This window comes from Microtus pennsylvanicus, chromosome 12, assembly GCF_037038515.1.
Source record: "Microtus pennsylvanicus isolate mMicPen1 chromosome 12, mMicPen1.hap1, whole genome shotgun sequence".
In the NCBI taxonomy this organism is placed as follows: Eukaryota; Metazoa; Chordata; class Mammalia; order Rodentia; family Cricetidae; genus Microtus; species Microtus pennsylvanicus.
This window is the reverse complement of record NC_134590.1, coordinates 66,880,359-66,902,338: the sequence shown is the minus strand read 5'-3', so window position 1 is coordinate 66,902,338 and position 21,980 is coordinate 66,880,359. Positions and strand designations below refer to the sequence as shown.

The 21,980-nt window shown below is 43.5% G+C and overlaps 1 protein-coding gene across 1 annotated transcript in view; it reads right to left on the bottom strand.

The window, feature by feature from the left end:
* LOC142832391 (uncharacterized) overlaps positions 1 to 21,634 on the bottom strand; it is a 128,888-nt gene extending 107,254 nt beyond the window's left edge. Inside the window, exons 1-5 of the mRNA XM_075942807.1 lie at positions 21,426 to 21,634; positions 20,324 to 20,438; positions 19,814 to 19,987; positions 9,135 to 9,241; positions 6,718 to 6,855 (exon numbers count right to left, since the gene is read on the bottom strand). Coding sequence (XP_075798922.1) covers positions 6,718 to 6,855; positions 9,135 to 9,241; positions 19,814 to 19,987; positions 20,324 to 20,438; positions 21,426 to 21,634 — 743 coding nt within the window. The remainder of the gene's footprint in view (positions 1 to 6,717; positions 6,856 to 9,134; positions 9,242 to 19,813; positions 19,988 to 20,323; positions 20,439 to 21,425) is intronic.
* Positions 21,635 to 21,980: the final 346 nt, after the last annotated feature.

Sequence of the window (21,980 nt, the reverse complement as noted above, 5' to 3'; positions counted from 1 at the left end):
AAGGCTGTTTAACTTTCTTTCCTACCAGATTCATGTGTCTGGCCTATGTTGAGGTCCTTGATCCATTTGGAATTTTGTGCTATTCAGTTCTGTTGTAGGTGGGTCTTCTGTCTATGTGTTACTTTCATTGGTCAAATAAAGAGACTGCCTTGGTCTTTGATAGGACAGCAGCTTAGATAGGCAGAGTAGGCAGAACAGAATGCTGGGAAGAAGGGAAGTGAGTCAGATGCCATGCCTCTCCTCTCTGAGACGGACGCAGGTTAAGATCTTTCCTGGTAAGCCACCACCTTGTGGTGCTACACAGATTACTAAATATGGGTAAAAGCAAGATGTGAGAATTAGCCAATAAGAAGCTAGAACTAATGGGCCAGGCAGTGCTTAAAAGAATACAGTTTCCGTGTAATTATTTCCGAGGCTAAGCTAGCCATGCAGTATCTAGGTGGGACGAAAAGCAGGCCTGCCAGCAACTCCTTCTACACAGTTAGACCAGCACCATTTGTTGAAGATGCTCTCTTTCCCCCAGTGCATATTTTTGGCTTTTTTTTTTTTGTCGAAACTCAGGTGAGTGGACTTATAACTGGTTCCATGATTCAATTCCATTAATCAATATATCTGTTTTAATGCAAATACCATGCTATTTTTATTGCTATACGTCTGTAATGCAACTTGAAATCAGAGGAGGTGAGACCTCCAGCAGTTCTTTTATTATTCAGGATTGTTTTAGCAGCCCTGCTATTGTATGTGTATTTTCATATGAATCTGAAAATTACGTTTTTCAGTTTCTGTGAAGAACTGTGTGCGCGTGCCTGTGTGCACCTGTTGGTGTTTGTCTGTGTGTGTCTAAGCTGACTAGAACAGCCATAGTACTTTTAAGTTCTCCACACAAGTCACGGGTGTGGGGAGGATGCAGGCCACTGCTGCAATGGAAAGTTCTGTGGGACGAGTTGTGCTGGAGGTCAGGTAAAGGTCAAAGAAGTAAAAGATTTCTGCAGAAAAAACACGAGCAACAATAACAGAGCAGTTAAGTGACTGGCAACGGTAATCTGGGAGTCAGCACTCGCGGAAGCAGTGGCTTTTAGCGCCACCTGCAAGCCCACGCCACACACCTCACAACGGGAAACAGTTATAAATGGTCCCAAGTCACACTCCCAGCAAATGGGAAGGCTGGAAACTAAACTAACTCCTTCCTTTACCACACACCGATGACTTTTATCCAGTTAAAGGGTTTTCTCCCCACATATACACACCAGAGGGAGAAAGTAAAACAACTCTTGGGGATCCCTTTACACTGGACTGAGCTCATAAGACCAGTCAGGCTGCATGCAAATGGCAAATATCAGGCAGCTTTAAAGGGAGCCTAAGTTACTGTATTTGGTTGTCTTGTCTTTCCCACTCGAATAATGGCTGCTATCGTTAGCCTATGCTTTATTGGCGTGGTTTTCAGGAACTACCAACACTTACAAACGAGTTTCTTCTTATCAGTTTAATGTTACAGAGACCATCTCATACCACCCTGGTGCTTGTTTTAACTAAGGGAATGTGCAGGCAGCTGTACCTCCCCAACTTGTCGGCTGCACCTCTGTTGTCCTCCTCCCTCGCTGGCGATTGTGCCATCCTTTCCCCGTCCTGGGTGGATTGTGCACAGGATAAGCAGCCTTCCTGTTAAAAAAGAAAGAGAAAAGGCCAAGAACTCAACAAACTGCATATTTCTCAACTGCACTGGCATCTTCTGAATGGACCTGTGACCAGAACATGGGCACAGGGTAAACAAGGGTCCCGCTCCCTCCAGATGCTGCCCGTACTGTGGAAGGCCCCCTTACTGACCACCACCATTGCACAGGCTTCTCCTTCCGTGCCTCCCCTTTTCTGGGACCTTTGCGTCCATCGCTTTTGTGGCATTTATCATGACACTTGTCTCCATTTGCTTGGTGAGCCAGTGCTCTTTGATTCCATAGCTAGAACTCTGGGATTTAGATGGACTGTTTATAGAATTCATAAGCCGGCTTTTCACTGCTAGAGCCGGCTTCCTCAATTCCTGTCCCAAAGTGTTGGAGAACATTACAAAAATGTGCATTGTGCATGGAAGAAACTATTTTAAGTTCATATCTAGTCAACAGGAAAGCAACTGGCAAGCCGCGGTGGCAGCTTCTTCCTCATTGGTTCTGTTGACAAGGCTATCCGTACATGGTCACTACACCTGTTCCTCAAGGGTGGCCACTCCCTCGCCTGCTGTGGCTTGCTGCAGGTGGTAACACACTGGCCCATTGTGGTGGTATCTGGTCTCCAGAGTGTTCCCTTCTGAATGAGACAACCATGTTGGTCAATGTGCTTCAACAGGCTGTTAGAGGAACCAGCCAATAGATGCTCCGGGGGTTTTTGCAGTCTCTAATGGTCCAAACCACTTACTGTTCCCGCTCACATCTCAAGATTCCCTGTCTCTTCTGCCCCATGTTTTGTGGCAAAAGTCTAGAGTTAAGGAAGCCAAGCTTCAGGAGCACACAGTGAAGATTTTTTCCAATGACGTCAACATTCCCTCAAGGTTACGGAAAATACTCATTTAATTCAATTGTATTTAAGGTGTCAGGACCCCTGGTGCCAATTCCTGGCACCCACGCCCCCAGTGGGACACTGGGAAATTTTACCTGTTTGTTAAATGTTGCAATGTGTTTGCATGGTTTAATTACATGAATTTCTTCTTAGGAAAGTCTAGACATTTGTCTTTCAGTAACTTCTTACCTTGGTTAGAAGTACTTTTCTTCAAGCTAAAAGGCATTGTTACTATCAGCACCAGCTTGGGAATTGCACTAGACATGGCCTAAGGATAAGTTGTTACATCTGGAATCTCTCCTAAGTTATGGGACACTGGGAAACACATTGATGAAGATGAGGAAATGGCTCTGATATCTCTGCAAAAATTAGTTATAATCATTCTAATCCAGAAGCAGCGAGGGCGTGGGCCACCCAAGGATGCAGGCGATCTGAAAATGGCAAGGGGACCCCAGAGAACACAAGACCCTATTGCCTCTGGGAGACCAAAGGAGGCATTCATGATTCATGTTACCTGAGAACTTTAGCAATTCCTCTAATAACTTGGGGAGGACTAAAATCTGCAGCCCCCCCAAACCTCACATGAGCCTGCTGCTCAGTCTCTACTATAGCACCCACACTTGCTTCAGCCTCTGCGGAGAGCACCATTAGATTTTACTCAGAAGCATCCATGCCAAGAATATACATATCTGCTGACACCTTAAGGGTACACTGTGGCCTGCTCTCCCCAGACCGGAAGAAATCAAGTTAGTGTAGCCTTATTCCAGAACGAAGTCTGTCCCCTCTGAGTCTCCAGAGCCTCAAGAACCACCTAAGGGCAATGCCAGTTACCAGCAAAACATGGTAAGGCTGCAAAGTCTAAAACAAGAAAAGATCTCAAGTACAAAGTCAAGTCCAGCTATAACTCTATCCACATTTATGACCTCGCAGTGGTTAAATTGTTCATTGAGGCTATAATCAGATGCAATGATTACAACTTCACTGTAGTTTTCTTTTCATTTGTTCTGATGCTAGATTACTCCTTGAAATTTTTGTTGTCTTAGCCATACTGTTAGGATATAAGCATTAATATTTATTTTCACAAATCAAGGGTCTCAATCCAGAAAGCCCTTGAAATACTAACAGAAGTACTTAAGACAGCTTGTGCCATTATTAGAAGACTCTGCACACATTCCTAACAACTTGGGCAATACGTTCTCGGTCCTCTGTGATTTACACATCCAAACTGATCTTAGGCCCAGGCACAGCATACTTTGACATCCTGAATAAGAACAGCCTCACCCCAGATTCACAACCTTCATGAGGTTCTATTCCATCAACATGATCAAGATTTTTGAGTCCCTGGGTGGACAGAGCCTGCATCCCTGCTCAGCAGCGAAGAGGCTTCATATATAGTTCTTTTGTTTGTTTGGTTTGGTTTTTCAAGACAGGGTTTCTCTGTGTAGCCCTGGCTGACCTGGAACTAGCTTTGTAGACCAGGCTGGCCTCAAACTCACAGAGATCCGCCTGCCTCTGCCTCCCAAGAGCTGGGATTAAAGGCGCCCGCCACCACCGCCCGGCTCATATACAGTTCTTACAATCAAGGGAGAAAAGCCTCAGATAAAAGGGTACTAAAGGGGAAATTGAGGCAGGATATAAAGACGGGGAAATTAGTGGAGCAAGCAAAGGGAAAGGAAGCCCTGGTCTGGACTCTCAGGAAATGGCAGTCAGGTGACCCAGGCCTCCCAACACAATCAAATCAGTGTGAAGATTGTTTATAGAGAGACAGGGTTTTGTACAGACACTTCAAATAATACTGTTCACATAGCGAAGAACCAAGCTTAGACCTAAACGAATGTGAGCTTCCAGTTTACCCTTCCTGTGTCCCAGCTGTTAATCTGCAGCTCTGAGAATCTCACAGTTTCATGAACTCCGCTTATAGTCAAAGTGTATTTCTCAACTCCCTGTGACCTGTCAACAGGGATTCCTTTGACCTTGTGACTTAGAGTGTTTTCAGATCAGCCTCCAACCTGCCCAATCACAGCCAGGAGCTATTCACTTAAGATTCACTTAAGATCTCATTTACAAAAGATGGGGCAAGTATTCCTTACCAACTGTCTTAGATGGGATTTCTTTTGATGTAATAAAACACCAAGACCAAAACTAACTTGGAGAGGAAAGTTTATTTCATCTTACAGCTTGCAAGGAAGCCAGGGCAGGAACTCAGAGACCTGGAGGTAGGAACGGAAGCAGAGACCAGGAAGGAGTGTGGCTTCCTAGCTGGTCAATCCCTTTTGCTCCATTCATTTTCTTACATACCCCAGGAGCTCTTGCTCAGAGGTAGAGCCACCAACAATGGGCTGGGCCCTCCCCTCCCACACAAATCATCAATCAAGAAAATGCCTGCAGATTTGCCTGTAGGGCAATCTTATTTTCTCAATTAAAATTCCCTCTTCCCAGATATGTCTAGGTTTGTATCAAATCGACAGAAACCAGCCAGCACACCAAACCCCTGAACAATGTCACCTCAGAAGCCACCAAGATTGTATATAGGGCTATTTGTAAAACAAGTCTGACTCTTCATTGAGAAAGGCCACACAAGTTTTCAGACTATTGTTCCGTCTCCTAACCCACCCCCTCTTTGAATTAATGTTGGCGCATAAAAATCTATGTTAAAGCCTCTTCCCAAGTCAACAGAGAGAGAGAGAGAGAGAGAACAAATTTACAGCACATGTCCCCCACTCGGAGCTGAGGACCAAACTTAGCCCTTATACTAGCCAGGCAAACACCCTACCACTGAACCAAATCCCCAGAGCCCCAAATCAAAAAGTCAGCATGACAAATCAGCTTTTTACCTTGGCATCAGAATTATATCTGTCCTCTCTTGTTGTAGAACTGGGGCCTTTGGAAAGCCTGCAGAGCAAAGACTACAGTGAGAGGCAAGCTGGATTTTTTTTTTTAAGTCCTAGGAAAAGTAAGCCATCTAGTTTTTGTTTTATTTTGGTTTGGTTAAGTTTATTTGAGACAGGGTTTCTCTGTGTAACAGCCCTGCCTGGCCGGGAACTTACTCTGTAGACCAGGTTGGCCTCCAACTTTGAGATCTGCCTGCCTCTGCCCCCTGAGTGCTGGGAGATTAAAGGTGTGCACCACCACAGCCAGCTATATGGCAGTTTTTATTTGTTTCTATGTCAACTTCTGAAACAATCAAGCTTGCAGGTTCCTCTTTCTGCTTCTCCTTCTCTCAGTCTAGAATGTTCTCAAGGAACACTCCCTCTGGATTCCGCGGTTGGGAGCGACAGGATAATCTATTTGTACAACATCCTCTCTTTAAAGCTGAGCTGAGGTTCTTGTTGCTTTTGCTGCCTGAATTGCCCCGGCTGAGAAAACCCTTGAAAACGTTAATCAGAAGTCTAAATGTAGAAGAATCAAAGGAAAGCCTGTCCGTTGTTATTGGGCATCTCTTGCCAGAAAGAAAGCGTCAAACATTAAAAACTATAAACACCAGGGGCTGGAGAGATGGCCCAGTGGTTAAGAACACTGCTCTTGCAGAAGACCCGGCTTTGATCCTAACAGTCACCTGGCAGCTCACAGCTGTGTGTAACTCCAGTTCCACCCTCTTCTGGCCTCTGTGGGCATCGGTCATGGAAGAGATTCATAGACATACATGCAAGCAAAACACCCGTACATATAAAAATAATATTTAAAAAACTGAAAAAAAGAATAATATTGAGGGAGAGAACTCAGGAGAAGATAACCACATTTTCCGCTAATTTTGACATTAAAAAACCCAAACAACCAATAAGACCACGTAAAGCTGGAACACTATCTATACACCTTGTGTGGGTCTTACGATCGGAGTAGAAGAGTGGTGCTCTGATCCTAAGTAAAGGACTTAACCCTCCTGTACAGGGCCTGGGGGTCTATCGCAGGGGAGACCATACCTAGCAGTTGCGAATCTCAGTTCAGTCGCCAGTGCTGCCAAAGTCAAGGTCCTAAGATAGAGAACTCTGTACCTGTCACTCCTCCAACCTAGTCCAGTGTTTGCTTGGCTTCTGGTCCATGAAGTCCACTAACTCATGGCCATGCCACAGACTGGACTGTGAATTCTCATTGGATATATAAGGATGGGGTGGTTATAACTACTAAAAATATCAACTTGAAGCTAGGCAGTACTGTAATATAAACACTTACCCTTGAAAGGTTTCAAAAACAGTGTAACTCTGTGCAGTTGCCCCGTAGACATCCACCAAAGACGCATCTGCGCCCTGCTGGAGAAGAAAGCCGATCATGTCTCTAGACTGAGCTCTCACAGCATGGATGAGGGCAGACCTAAAACAACAAATGTGATGTTACCCTGACACACTTCACTTTATTTACTTGTTCGTCTGTTTATGTATTTATTTTGAGACCGGGACTTTTTACATAGCCCTGGTTGTCCTGGCACTTATTAGATAGACCAGGCAAGTGCCACCAACACCGGGCTTCCTGACACACTTTATTAAAGTCATACAAACAACTGTCTGAGTTCCCCTGTAGCCTGTGTGTTAGAGTAGTCATTAGCAGTTAAGAACAGACAAAACCATAGGGGCGGGGGATCTCATTCACTGATCTTTGTTACCTCTAATGCGAAAGGGGAGAACCCAGAGCCCTCCTGCGCCACTGCTGTGCTGCTCAGTAGAATTCCATGTCACGCAGGGGCTAGTGCTATGCCTAGATCATTTACCTGAAGTGGGCGAAATTAAATGAAGAAGTCTCCATGACTTCCCCAGCCTGATGTAATAGACCGTAATTCATAGTCAGCAACAGGCCAAACAAGGAAAAGTTATTGGTGTTATTTCAAAAGTTATTAATATAAAATGTTAGTAGTAAAGATAATAGCAGGTTGGAGAAATGGCTCAGTGGTTAAAAACACTTGTTTGTTCTTGCAGAGGACCTGGGTTCTGTTCTCAGCACCCACATGGTGGCTCACAATCATATTAGCTCCTGCTCCCAGTGATCTTACACCCCCTTCTGACTTCCTTGGGTACCAGACACGTATGTGATACACAGAAATCTATGCAGACAAAACATTCATAAACATAAAAAATAAATAGAACTTTAAAATTAAAGATAATTTTTGGTAACAGTGATTTGGTTAATGGGGCTGACTACCTTGAGCTAGGTGCTGATATCAATGCTACATAGACATGTGAAAACAACTCTTCAAGAATATTATCCCGACTTTGGCAGACTAGAGAGCTAGCTCCATAGCTAAGAGCACTCAATGCTCTTGTAGAGAAGGCCCAGTTTCAGACCCAGTTATGATGGTGCAAAACTGTGACCCCAATTCCAGGGAATCTGATGCCCTCTTTTTGTCTCTATGAGCACCAGACAGACAAATGGTGCACATGTATCCATTCAAGCAAAACATTCATGCATATAAATAAGATAAATGATAAAAAGGAATATATCCTTATGTTCACCTCAGAAAATATATTTGGTGATAAGTAATATTTGTGAGGCCATGCATTAATCAGGAAGGCACAGATAAACCCAGTCTTGTGAGGAGGAAGCTAAGTCGTCTTTATCCATCTCTTAGAACCTGCTTTCATTACTGGAAGTTTACTCAGGTGGAGTTAGGTGAGTTCCTCTGTACATGCCAGTCCAATGAGTAGACACTGACTCAAGTTTTAAGGGCTGAGGAGTTGGCCCAAGGAGGTTGGACCACTGAGGTGATTAGATCACATGGTGCTAACGGCATCTGTATATGAATTCATTTGTGAGATTGTTGATAGCTTGTCTATTAGGATGCGGGTTCTGGGGAAGGACCTGGGTCACTAGGCAGTGTTCTTTGAAGGGTTTGCCTTGTCAGGGCACCTTCCTGTTTTTCTGTGTCCTGGCTTTAAGGAGATGAGACCTTCCCCTGCTTCATGCCCCCACTTCCTGTCATAATCTACCTTACCTCTGGCTCCAAGGTAACTCTAGCCCACTGTGGATTGGAACTGTGACGCAAAATAAATTTTTCCTCCATTAAATGGTTTTTTCTATATTTGGTCAGACTAGTGACAAGCTGAACACATCAACATAAATCAGAGAAGGACGGAGAGACATTGATTAATAATCTAATAAGATGCAGTCTGGTCATTTGGAGATAATCCAACACTGATATTCTTCAAACAAAGCAACTTAAAGCAAAGAGCCATCAAAGATATAAAGCAATTTTCAAAAGTATTTCTCACTAACACAGAATTTTAGAGGAAATGTATGCAAGAGACAGAGGTGGGAAATACTGTAAAATTGTTAAGAATTTCATTGGAATCTTAAACTAGCAGTTTACATTTCTAAAAATAAGGCTAATATGAAACTATTTTAGTTAATATAAAATCATATGACTAAAAAGTCGACTTCAAGTAACAAAGATTAGGAAATGTGAGCCCTGCCATAGTTTTGTATGTGTGAGAGACAGACAGACAGACAAAGTTGAACAGTTAATTTCTACCTACCTGTTAATTTGTTTTAATGTGTTTCCTATAAGTGTAAGCTAAATTCTTATGAATTTAGTATTGATGTTTTAAATTATCACAACGGCTCTAGAATGTTGGAAGGATTGAAAAGGGTTTTGAAGGTACCTCTTGTAGTTATCCAGGGCGTTTATATTGGCCGCGGCCCGTAACAACAGCTCCACCATCTCCAGTTTGTTTTCCAGCACTGCCAGTATAAGCGGTGTGTAGCCATTCTGTGAAAACAAGAACAGTTGACAACTCCGGCACAAACTGGAGTCATCAGAGGAAGGAGCCTCAGCTGAGGAAATGCTTCCTTGAGATCCAGCTGGAAGGCATTTTCTCATTTAGTGATCATTGGGGCAAGGCCCAGCCCATGGCAGGAGGTGCCATCCCTGGGGCTGCTGGTCCTGGATTCTATAAGAATCCAGACTGACAGCGGAGAACTGGACGGAGCTCCCAAAGTCCAGTTGAAGAGTGAGAGGAGTGGGAATATGAGCAAAGAGGTCAAGACCATGATGGGACACTCACTGAAACAGCTGACCTGAGCTAATGGGAGCTCACCAACTCTGGTCAGACAGGGAAGGACCAAACTAGACCCTGTGAATGTGGGTGACAGTGTATGGCTGGGGCACACTGCAGGGCCACTGGCAGTGGCACCAGGATTTTTCCCAATTGCTTGGGCAGACTTTTTGGAATCCATTCTCTTTGGATTCCAGCCTAGATATAGCAGGGAGGGCCTTGGTCCTTCCTCAAAGCAATATGCCTTATCCCCTCTGAGGAGTGGATGGGGGTGGGGGAAAAGGTGGAAGTAATGGGAGGAGGGGAGGTAGTGGGAACTGGGATTTGTATGTAAAATGAAAAAAAGACAGTTTGTTTCCTTTTTATAAAAACTAAAATAAAAAAAAAAAGAAGGTAGACTGAGCAAGCCATGGGAAGCAAGCCAGTCAGCAGCACTGCTCCATGGCCTCTGCATCAGCTCCTGTTCCAGGATCCTGCCCTGCTTGAGTTCCTGTCCTGACTTCTTTCTTCAGTGATGAGCAGCAATGCTAAAGTGTGAGCCTAATAAACCCCTTCCTCCCCAACTTGCTGGTCCTGGTGTTTCATCACTGCAAAAGAAATCCTAATGCAGACAGATTGGTACCAGAAGTAGGGCATTGCTGTGACAGACCTGACCATGTTTTGGTGAGGTTTGTGGAAGGAATTTGGAACTTTGGGCTAGAAGTTTGAGTGTTAAGAGTTCGGGGGGGGGGGGGTGGTCTGGAGAGATGGCTCAGCGGTTAAGAGCATTGCCTGCTCTTCCAAAGGTCCTGAGTTCAATTCCCAGCAACCACATGGTGGCTCACAACCATCTGTAATGAGGTCTGGTGCCCTCTTCTGGCCTTCAGGCATACACGCAGAAAGAATATTGTATAAATAAATTACTTAATTAAAAAAAACAAAGAAACAAAAAGAGTTCTGTGGGGCGTTCTGTGGAACTTGGAAGATAAGAATGTTGAGAAAATGGAGGCCCGGCCTGTGAACTTCAGAGGCAGTATTAGAGACTCTACCAGGGCCATTCGCTGTTCTGAATTAAGATGCTATGGTTCTGGTTAGCTGGGGCTGAAGAGTCAGCTGAGATTAACATAATACCCAAACTACTGAAGCAAAATTTTGCTGTAAAGGGACAGTTGAGGATGGAGCTAACAAATTAGTGGTGACTGAGACTAGCTTCACAGAACTCTTCTGGTGAGTGTTCCTGAGAGCACAGGGAAGCTCTGTTCCAGAGGTGACCAAGGTTGTACCACATGTTGGTAGCCAGACTTGGTAATGTGTAAGGATCACCCAGATGATACTGGTTTTGAAGGCATGAAGGGTCATGGAGAGCAGCTGAGACTGGGCACTGTGAGAGGCCAGGAGAGGCCATTGGTATAGGTGCAGCCTCATTGCAGTAGAAGGCCCAGGCTAAAGGAGTCATGCAAAGAAGTTGAAGCCTTACACCATGAAGACAGCCTATGAGAGGCTATGGTGAAGTGCAGCCCAGTTGCAGCAAGGGGCCCCAGCATTTTGGAGATGCCAGTACCATTGGAAGACCAGCAGCAGCAGTGGAGTGGACCTACTGGAGCCTAGAAGATAAACTATGTGTGTTGCAGAGGGCAGAGCTTGAGAAGTGACCCAGGCCTTTTGGAGGAATCCAGAAGATCTCCAGTGAAACCCAGATAGTTGGACATTGAATTGTTTATGCTGAAAGACTTGAACTTTTAAAAGAGATTGGCTATTTCTTATTTTATTTTATTTAAATAATATTTTTTATTTATTTTACATACCAACTGAAGTTTCCCCTTCCTCCTCTCTTCCGGATCCCCCCCCCACTTCCTATATACGCCCCTCCCCTTCTACTCCTCCTCCATCTCCATTCAGAAAGGGACAGGCCTCCCATGGGCCTGCACAAAGCATGGCACATCAGGGTGAGGCAGTACCAAGCTCCTCTCCTTGCATCAAAGCTGGGCAAGATAATCTAGCATGGAGAACAGGGTCCCAAAAAGACAGGTCCTGATCTCTCTACGGGTAGTCTTACAAAGAGACTAAGTGACACATTGTCATACACATGCAGAAGACCTAGATTGGTCCCATGGAGTCTCCCTAACTGTTAGTCCAGAGTCCATGAGCTCCCATGAGCTCAGGTCAGTTATCTCTGTAGGTTCCCCCATCATGACTCATACAATGGCTCATACAATCCCTTTTCCCTTTAGTCAGCAAGACTCCCAAAGTTCAGTCCAGTGCTTGGCTGTGAATCTCTACCTCTACTTCCCTAAGTTTCTGAATAGAGTATCTCTGATGACAGTTAGGGAATCAATCTGATTATAGCAGATGGCCAGTTTAGGCACCCTCTGTAGTATTGCTAGGATTCTTAGCTGGGGTCATCCTCTTTCATTACTTCCCCCTCCATCCAGCCTCCAACCCAGCTCTTGCTCCCTCAAGTTCCCATCCCTCCACCCCCACCCCAGTTTATCCAGGAGATCTCTTCTATTTCCCCTTCCCAACGCATCCCTCTTTGGGCCCTCTTTGCTATCTAGCCTCTCTAGGGCTGCGGATTGTAGGTTGATTGTAGAAGTTCACAGTGACTCTATTCCCATCTTGACTCAAGATCAAAAGAGTTCAAGTTTGCCAAGGCCAAATGACAGGATGTTTAGCCAAAGGTGTGGTCACTAGATGTGTTTTGACAATTAAGGAAATGATTGCTTTTGTTTGTTCCTTGAACCATAGTAAGGAAGTCTTTTGTCCTCCCCTTTTTTGGGTATAAAAGGACAATGAGAAATAAATTCGAGGTGGCTACAGTATTTACTGAGAGCCCTCCTGACTCTATCTTCTGTCTCTTGTCTCTTTCTCTTCTCAGTCCTCACTCCCCTTTTCAGGCATGTTCAACAGGTCGGCAGGTCCTGACAAAGGAGACCTAAAAACCTAAGTGAAGGACAGGGCAGGTCAAAGGGGCTCAGATAATAGCAAAGAGGAAGCGCTGTGAGTAACTTGGAGGAAAGCTGTGAATACGGGGAGGGTAATAGTAGCCAGCTGTTTATACATTCGCTTAAAGATATTTTAACAGCCCAGAGGAGCTGAAGTAGAGCAGCAGCAAGCACAGAAACTTTCTGAGTTTGTAGAGCAGGTGTGCCTTTAGCTGCCTGAGCACGGGACCTTGGATGCAGACACACGCAAGAGAATTGGAGTGAAAATCCAACATGATGAGTATGTTCCTGGAGGAGTCCCAGTGGATGCTTAGTCTGTGGGCACTTATGTGGCACAGTTTGGATTTGTGCCCTGAATGGCAGGAGGTATTTCCCTCTGGAACAGTTAGAAGTGAAGCAAAACCCTCCGCACTGCCAGAGGAGCTGTTTGGTGATGATCGGTTTGACTGCTGGGCTTGAGGAAGAAGCCCTTCCTCACTTCTGATCATGAATGACGAGAGGTAGAAACCTTGTGGTGAGATTGAGCCTGAGCTAAAGGGCTTGAGAGATGTGGTACTATCCTTTAAAATAAAAATGAGATTCTGCCAGTCTTTTCGGAAGGGCATTCTTCTGCCTACTGTAGCAGCTGGTTTAGATCCACTTAGGGGGCTGTCTATGTTGCAAAGACCTCCTGGAACATGGCAACACTCGCCGTTAGTCATGCATCTCATCCACAAGCTAGTATTAGAGCGGCAGTTAGCAGAGACGAGGATGTGCAAGGTTTCCGATGATTCCAGTGATGGAGCAATTGGACACTCAGGGAAATTTAGTCAGGGTGCATGTGTCAATCCCATTTAAACAACTCAAGGAATTTAAAATAGTCTGTTCTCCATATAGGTCCCCTGCTCCTTTTACACAAACTCTGTTAGAAAACATGGCTGTAGAGACCTTGCCTCCCGGAGATCAGAAACAGATGGCCAAAGCTTGCCTGTCAGGCAGGGACTACCTGTTGTGGAAAACTGAATTTGCTGAACAATGTCAAGTCACAGCTGAAATAAAGTGGTCCCAATAAATTCCCATTACTTTTGATATGCTCGCCGGAGAAGGCATTTATCAGGAGACAGATCAGCAGTTAAATTATGGTGTGGCAGTGTATGCCCAGATCAGTGCAGCTGCCAAGAAGGCCTGAAATAAGTTTCCATCTTCTGGAAAATATACTGAGGACTTGTCAAAAATAAGGCAGGAACCTGATGGATTATTTTAGGTCTTTGTCTCTAGGCTAATGTCAACAACAGGCAGGTGAATTGGGGATGGAGAATCTAGGCCTTTGCTAAAGAGCTAGTGTATGAGAATGCTAATGCTGCCTATCAGGCTGTTTTGAGACTTTTTAGAAAGAAAGACAACATCTCTGATTATATTCAACTTTGTTCAAATACTGGGCCCTCATATAGTCAGGGCTTAGCCATGGCTGCTACATCACAGGGAAAAATAGGTAAGGATGTTCTCTTCTGATAAAGAAATCAAGGCCCAGGGAGAGGGAGAATTAACAGATCTCTGGAAGTTGCTTTGGGTGTAGTCAGATGGGGTATGAGATCAAGCAGTATCCTGATAAAGGAATAAGCCTGGGGATCAAAAAAAGAGAAAAACATTGGGCTAATGGATGTAAATCAAAAAAGGAATGCCAAGGGAATCCCCTGCAGGGAAATTGGCAGAGGGGCCTTCCTCAGGCCCCCCAAAATGTTATGGGGCAATTCAGCAGTCTGGCCCTCTACAAGGAAATCCATTTAGGGTCTCTGCAGAGCGACCCCAGACAGTGCAGTATTGGGTATCAGCTCTTCCATCTACACAGTTTTAACTCCCCAAATGGGGGTGCAAGCTTTCTCTACTGCTGTTTATCTGTCTTTGCCAAAAACTAGGGAGAAGTAGTACTACCTTGGCCATTCTGACAGGTGTAAGATGGTATCTCAGAGTTGTTTTGATTTGCATTTTCCTGATGAGCATTCCTTAAATGTCTTTTGGCCATTTGAGTTTCTTCTGTTGAGAATTCTCTGTTTAGACCTATACCCCATTTTTAAATTGTGTTACTTGATATTTTGTTGTCTAGTTTCTTGAGTTCTTTTTGGAGATTAGCCCTCTGTCAGATGAGGGGTTGGTAAAGATCTTTTCCCATTCTGTATGCTGTTATTTTGTCTTGTTGACCATGTCCTTTGCTTTGCAGTTTCAAGAGGTTTCATGTATTAATTGTTGATATCAGTATCTGTGCTACTGGTGTTATATTCAGGAAGTATAGTCTGTGCCAATGCATTCAAGGCTACTTCCCACTTTCTCTTCTATCAGGTTCAATGTAATTGGATTTATGTTGAGCTCTTTGATCCACTTGGACTTGAGTTTTGTGCAGGGTGATAGACATGGATCTATTTGCATTCTTTTACATGCAGACATCCAGTTATGCCAGCACAATTTGTTGAAGATGCTTTCTTTTTTCCATTGTATAATTTAGGCTTCTTGTCAAAATCAGATGTTCATATGTGTGTGGGTTTGTGTCAGGGTATTCAATTTGATTCCATTGATCCATATGTCTGTTTTATGCCAATACCAAACTGTTTTTATTACTATACCTCTATAGTAGATCTTGAAGTCAGGGATGGTGACACCTTCAGAAGTTCCTTTATTGTACAGGATTGTTTTAGCTATTGTTTTGGGTTCTTTGGTTTTCCATATGAAGTTGAGTACTGTTCTTTCAAGGTCTGTGAAGAATTGTGTTATGATTTTGGTTGATATTGCATTGAATCTGTAGATTTACTTGCTAATATTGCAGTTTTTTCTATGTTAATCCTACCAATCCTTGAGCATGGGAGAGTTTTCCATTTTCTGATATCTTCTTCAATTTCTTTCTTCAACAATTTAAAGTTCTTGTCATACAGGTCTTTCACTTGTTTGGTTACAGTTACCTGAAGATATTTTATGTTATTTGTGGCTATTGTGACACTTGATGTTTCTCTGATTTCTTTCTCAGCCCATTTATCATCTATATATAAAAGGACTACTGATTTTTTTTTTAGCTAATCTTGTATCCTGTTACATAGCTAAAGGTATTTATTAGCTATGGGAGCTCCCTGGTAGAATTTTGGGGGCCACTTGTGTATACTGTCATATCTGCAAATAGCAAAAGTTTGACTTCTTTCTTTCTAATTTGTATTCCCTTTATCTCCTTTTGTTGTCTTATTGCTCTAGCTAGAACTTCAAGTACTATAGTGAATAGATATGGAGAGAGTAGACAGCCTTGTCTTTTTCCTATTTTAGTGGAATTGCTTTTGAGTTTCTCTCCATTTAGTTTGATGTTGGCTATTGGCTTGCTGTATGTTGCCTTTTTATGTTTAGGAATGTTCCTTGTATCCCTGATGTCTTCAAGACCTTTATCATGAAGGGGTGTTGGATTTTATTGAAGGATTTTTCAGCATCTAATGAGATGATTATATGGGTTTTTTCTTTCAGTTTGCTTATATGGTAGATTACATTGGCAGTTTTTTGTATGTTAAACCATCCCTGCATCTCTGGGATGAAGCCTACTTGATCATGGTGGGTGATGTTTTTGATGTGCTTTTGGATTAAGTTTGCCAGTATTTTATTGAATATTTTTGCATGAATGTTCATGAGGGACATTGGTCTGTAATTCCCTTTCTTAGTTGTATCTTTGTGTGGTTTTGGTATGAGGGTAACTGTAGCCTCGTAAAAAGAGTTTAGCAGTGTTCCTTCTGCTTCTATTGCATGGAACATTTGAGGGGTATCAGTATTAGCTGTTCTTTGAAATTCTGGTGGAAGTCTCTGCTCAAACAATCTGACCCTAGGCTTTTTTGGGGGGAAGGCTTTTGATGACTATTTCTATTTCCTTATGGGTTACAGGTCTATTTAATTTGGTTATCTGGTCTTAATTTAACTTTGGTATGTGGTAGTTATCAAGAAAATTGTCCATTTCTTTTAGATTTTCCAATATTGTGGAGTACAGGTTTTTGAAGTATGACCTGATGATTCTCTAATTTCCTCAGCATCTCTTGCTGAGGTCTAGCTACAGAGCATTTGAGTGTGGTTTGTGAGCACATTGTTGCAGCTTGCTTGCTGGTAGTGACCTTGAAATGCCATAGAGTTGTGGCAATAGACCTGGCTATAGCTGGTACCTCTGCCATGAGGCTGGAATCTCAGAAAGCTAAGAAATGGGCTGGATCCAGCCATCAAAGCCATGGCTTTAATCCTCTTCATATTGCTTAGCAAATTAAAAACTCAAGTGGTCAGAAAAAGAGAGATATACAGTAAAGAGAGACTCAAAGATGAAGAAAACCTCTAAATGGTTTACAATGTGTTAAAATATATGCAGGCTTGGGAGAGAAAAGAAAAAGGTTAAAGTCCTTAAAATAAAAAAGAAAGAAAGAGAGTAGTTGGGTATGGTGGTACACACCTTTAATCTCAACACTTGGGAGACAGAGGCAGCAGACGTCTGTGAGTTCAAGGTGTGGTAGCACACACCTTTAATCCCAGCACTTGGGAGGCAGAGACAGGCAAATCTCTTTGAGTTCAAGGACAGCCTGGTCTACAGAGTGAGTTCCAGGATAAGATACACAGAAATCCTTTCTCCAAAAGCCAAAAACTAAAAATAAAAGAAATAGAGTTTAAAATAAAGCCATGTAAAGGTGGAAATCTTTACACAGAGAATCTTGATACTGTATGTTATTATGTTCTCTTTTAGTTGTTTGAATGCTGAGGAAGGTACAACAGCTGCCAAAAGATATTTGTTTATAAATGCTGCTGAATTAATCCAAGATAGGTACTTTGAAAGTACCCTGACTTCAAAATTGAAGTCAAAAGGTATGTTACTTTGGAGAAGAAGTTTTGCTTTTGTTTCCACAGGAAATAAGACAGTGGATTCATTCTGAGTTAAGAAAAATCAGATTTGATTTAAGGAAAACCACCTGAGAAATCTCTAATAGAAATAGATGCCTCAGATATCTGCGTTCTACATTGAGAACAGATTCAAGACTGCTGCCTGAGATTATCAAGACTCACAGGATAGTCCAGTTAGGACTTGATCATATTCTAAATTTTCTTTAGGTCACCATAAGATAATCAGTCCCCCCCCCAACCAGCAGGAAGTAAAGGCAGGTCAAGGAGAATGGGATAATTCTGGGAAAAAGAAGGTCCTATTCTGGAGTCCCGGCCCAGTCCCAGAAGAAGCCAGATGTGATTGCCTCACTGAAAAAGGTACTGAGCCATGTGGCTAACATATACTAGAATAATGGGCTAATATACGTTATGAGTTAAGAAGAAGCCTGAGCTAATGGGCCAATCAGTTTATAGTTAATGTAGACCTCTGTGTGATTTCTTTGGGACTTAATGACTGTGGGAATCAGGCAAGACAGAAACTCAGTCAACAGTGTCCCATAAGTTTGGGTATGTTGTGCATTCATTTTCATTGAATTCTAGGAAATCTTTCATTTCTTTCTTTCTTGACCCAGTAGTAATTCAGTTGAGAGTTTTTCAGTTTCCATAGGTTTGTAGGCTTTCTGTAGTTTGTGTTGTTGAATTCTAACTTTTTTCCATGTTGATCTGATAAGATACATGGGGTTATTCCAACTTTTTTGTATCTGTTGAGGTTTGTTTTGTGACCGAGTATGTGGTCAATTTTAGATATTGTTCCATGAGGTGCTGAGAAGAAGGTATATTCTGTGTTTGGGTGGAATGTTCTATAGATGCCTGTTAAGTCCATTTGGGTCATAATATCTGTTAGTTCCCTTATTTCTCTGTTAAGTTTCTGTAGTAATATGAGCGGCGGTGGCGGGGCTGCGTCCCCAACACCCAGCCGCCTGCCCGGCTAGCTTATGCCCCAAAATAATTACACGGACACTGTATTCATTTAAACACTGCTTGGCTCATTTCTACCTAGCATCTTCTAGGCTAACTCTCCCACCTGGACTAGCCCATTTCTTATCATCTGTATAGCACCGGTCTTACCGGGAAGATTCTAGCCTAAGTCCATCCTGGGTCGGAGCTTCATAGCGTGCATCTTCCCTGGAGCAGGTAGCATGGCTTCTCTCTGCAGCGTCTGCTCCCGAGCGGAGAGCTGTCGGGTCTGACCTCACTTCCTCTTCCTCCCGGCATTCTGTTCTGTTTACTCCACCTACCTATGTCCTAACCAATGAAGTGGGCCAAAGCAGTTCCTTTATTAGCCAATGACCTTCCTCCATCAAGTTTCTGTCTGGCAGACCTGTCCATTGGTGAGAGTGGGGTGTTGAAGTCTCCCACTATTAGTGTGTGGGGTTTGTATGTGATTTAAGCATTAGTAATGTTTCTTTTACAAATGTTGGTGCCCTTGTGTTTGGAGTGTAAATGTTCAGAATTGAAACTTCATCTTGATGGATTTTTTTCCTGTGATGAATGTGAAATATCCTTCTTCATTTCTTTTGATTAATTTTAGTTTAAAGCCTATTTTGCTAGATATTAGGATAGCTACACCAGCTTGAGTCTTAGGTCCATTTGGTTGTAAAATCTTTTCTCAATGCTTTGCTCTGAAGGAATGCCTGTCTTTGAATTTGAGGAATGTTTCTGGTACGAAGCAGAAGGATGGATCCTGTTTTTTTTTTATCCATTCCATCAGTCTGTTTCTTTTTAGAGGTGAATCGAGTCCATTGATATTAAGAGATATTAATGATCAATGATTGTTAATTCCTGTTATTTTTTTGTTTTGGTGATAGTGTGTGTGTGTGTGTGTGTGTGTGTGTGTGTGTGTGTGTTTCCCTTTTTGGTTTTGCTGATGTGAGATTATTTATTGCCTGTGTTTTCATGGATGCAGCTAACTTTCTTGGGTTGTAGTTTCCTTCTAGTACTTTCTGTAGGTACTAGAGATGTAGGTATGGATTTGTGGACAGGTATTTTTAAATCTGGTTTTGTTATGAAATATCTTGTTTTTTCTGTCTATGGTGATTGAAAGTTTTGATGGGTATAGTAGTCTAAGCTTCCATCCATGGTCTCTTAGTGTCTGCAAAACATCTGTCCATGACCTTCTGGCTTTCAGATCTCCACTGAGAAGTCAGGTGTAATTCTGATAGGTCTGCCTTTATAAGTTATTTGGATTTTCCTTTGCAGCTCTTAATATTCTTTCTTTATTCTGTATGTTTAGTGTTTTGATTACTATGTGTTATGGGGAGATTTTTTTTTGGTCTAGTCTATTTGGTATTCTGCAAGCTTCTTATACTTATATTAATACAGTTTTCTCAAATATTTTTTGTGGATACATAAACCATTTTTAGTTAAGGAATGCTCACTTTAGCCTCTATATGTGGAAATGGTTCCAGGAGAATGCCTTTAAACTATCTGGGAAATAAAGATGGGTGTTACCTTTGCCTTAATTTCAGTGTTTGCTCTGAACTCCAGAAGTTTGGCAGCTATGGAGATGCTATTGTTGTAGACCGCATAGTGGAGAGCCGTGTTTTGTTTTGCATCAATGGCATTTGAGTCAGCACCATTTTCCAGGAGAACCTTTACACATTCCTCGTGCTGGCGCTGTGCTGCCTGTGGATATTGTCCCAAGGGAAAGACTGTCAGCTAAATTAATTCGAGATAATCTTTTCACAAGTTCCACCAAATAGTTACATTTAAATGTCAGAAATTCATTTTTGTTCAAGTTTTAAAAAAAAAGTTTTGAGACTGTGTTCTCATGTATCCCAGGCTGTAATGAAACCTGCATGTCCTGGGTTTGTGTGGCACAGTCCTCAAGCCTCTGCCTCCAGTACTACGGTACTACGGGCCCCATGTCCGCCTCCCACATGATGGGGTACAGGCCTCCCACACCTGGATATCAGGAGTTATACTCCTCCGTCTACGGCTGCACCTGTCGGCCCTAATTACCTTGATCAGAGCTGTACTTTCGTCGCTGTCTCGGGCTTCAATGTTGCATTCATACCATAGCAAGAGGGTCACCATTTCAGCCTGGCCGTGAGCGCAGGCGTAGTGCAGAGCAGTCCTGTGAGAGAGAGCATGCCAGAGAGCTACTGTACAGCGTTATGCCGGTAAGACTAGGCAGCAACAGGGACTGCCCTCACTTTTCCTCCAAAGCAGAGGAACCTATTGGAATTTCTTTCTTTCTACTCAGCAGTGCTGAGAAGAGAGCACAGTTAAACCTGGAGGATTCCAGCGGGGATGGCATCACAGCAGAGACAATGGGAGATTTGGAACGGCTTGTTGACTGAGGTCTGCCTGGAGTAGGGACCACACTGGCAAGCAGCACGGCTTTCATAGTCTCAGAACTGAGAAAGTCTCCAGGGAACAATCCGCTTCAGCATCAAGGAAGCACCTGAAGCTAGTGGGGCTCTTGTGGGAAGTTGAGAGCGTCACGCACCCTCTGATGAAGACCGCTGCTAATCAAACTATCCCACTTAGGAACCAGAAGGACTAATAGCTGATCAGCAGATGGTAAGTGAAGATGACCACGCTGAATAACTGACTCTGAAGATAAATAGCCTCTCGCTTCATGTAAGGTCCCTCAGGAAGTAACAGGCAATCCCTGGTTCCCGAGAGATAAAATGAATATGGGATTTTATTGAATGAAGTTTTGTCCTGGGATTCCACAGCAACAAGCAGTTCGTTCATGTGCACATTTACAGAAAATGCTGTGTATCTCAACTGTGTGGGTGAAATCACATTTAAACTGTCAGTAAAGCGCTCTGAAAGCAGAATATTATGGGGGTTGGAGACCAACTAAGAAGGAAGTAAGTCTTCCTTCTTTCTCTTTTTCTTTGCTTCTCATTAAGAATGCCTAGACTTTAGACCCATCCACGGTGTGCAGTTTTCAGGTGCTGAGGAGCCCGTGGTGGGGAGAAAGCCCAGCGTCCCCTGTGAAAGCAGGCCTCGGCCTCCTTTCTCCAGTATTTAGGGGCCAAGACCTCTCCTAGGACGCTGCTGCCACTCACTCATACCTGTTCCGGGCCACCCCCACCCTGCGCCCTCTGACCTTTTCTTCCGGTCTGTAACGTTCACGTCCACATCCCCAAATTCGAGCATCCTCTGCACTTGGATTATGTCTCCCATGCTAGCAGCTTTGTGTATCTTCTTCACGGGTATGTAGCCCGTGAGGTACCTGTGCCATTCTTGGTTCTCAGAGTTGGCATTTCTAAAGCCCAGGAAGTCCCAGGGCAAATGGCCCTTGAAGATCTTCTTCATGACTCAGACTGCGGCCCTTCACCCTGGACTCTTGCTTATATTGCCTTCCCTTCTCCCGTTAACAGCCTTAGTGCAGTGCTCACAGGAACCCAGTACCTCTGGGTCCCAATGTTAGCCACTTCCAGTACTAATGCAGAGCCAACCAAGTCTCGGAATCTCGCCAGGATGCGCCCACAGAGAAGCCCTAAGGTTTAACATCCCTCCACCTCTTAGGCAGTTGGCAGAACTGTCGTTGCCAAGCAACGCCGTGTGCGCATGCTCCAGAGTGGACCTTGGGCACCAATCACCTCAGGCAACCGACAGTGCTCAGTGCGCGTGCCAGGCTCATGAACTACTGGGCATTCAA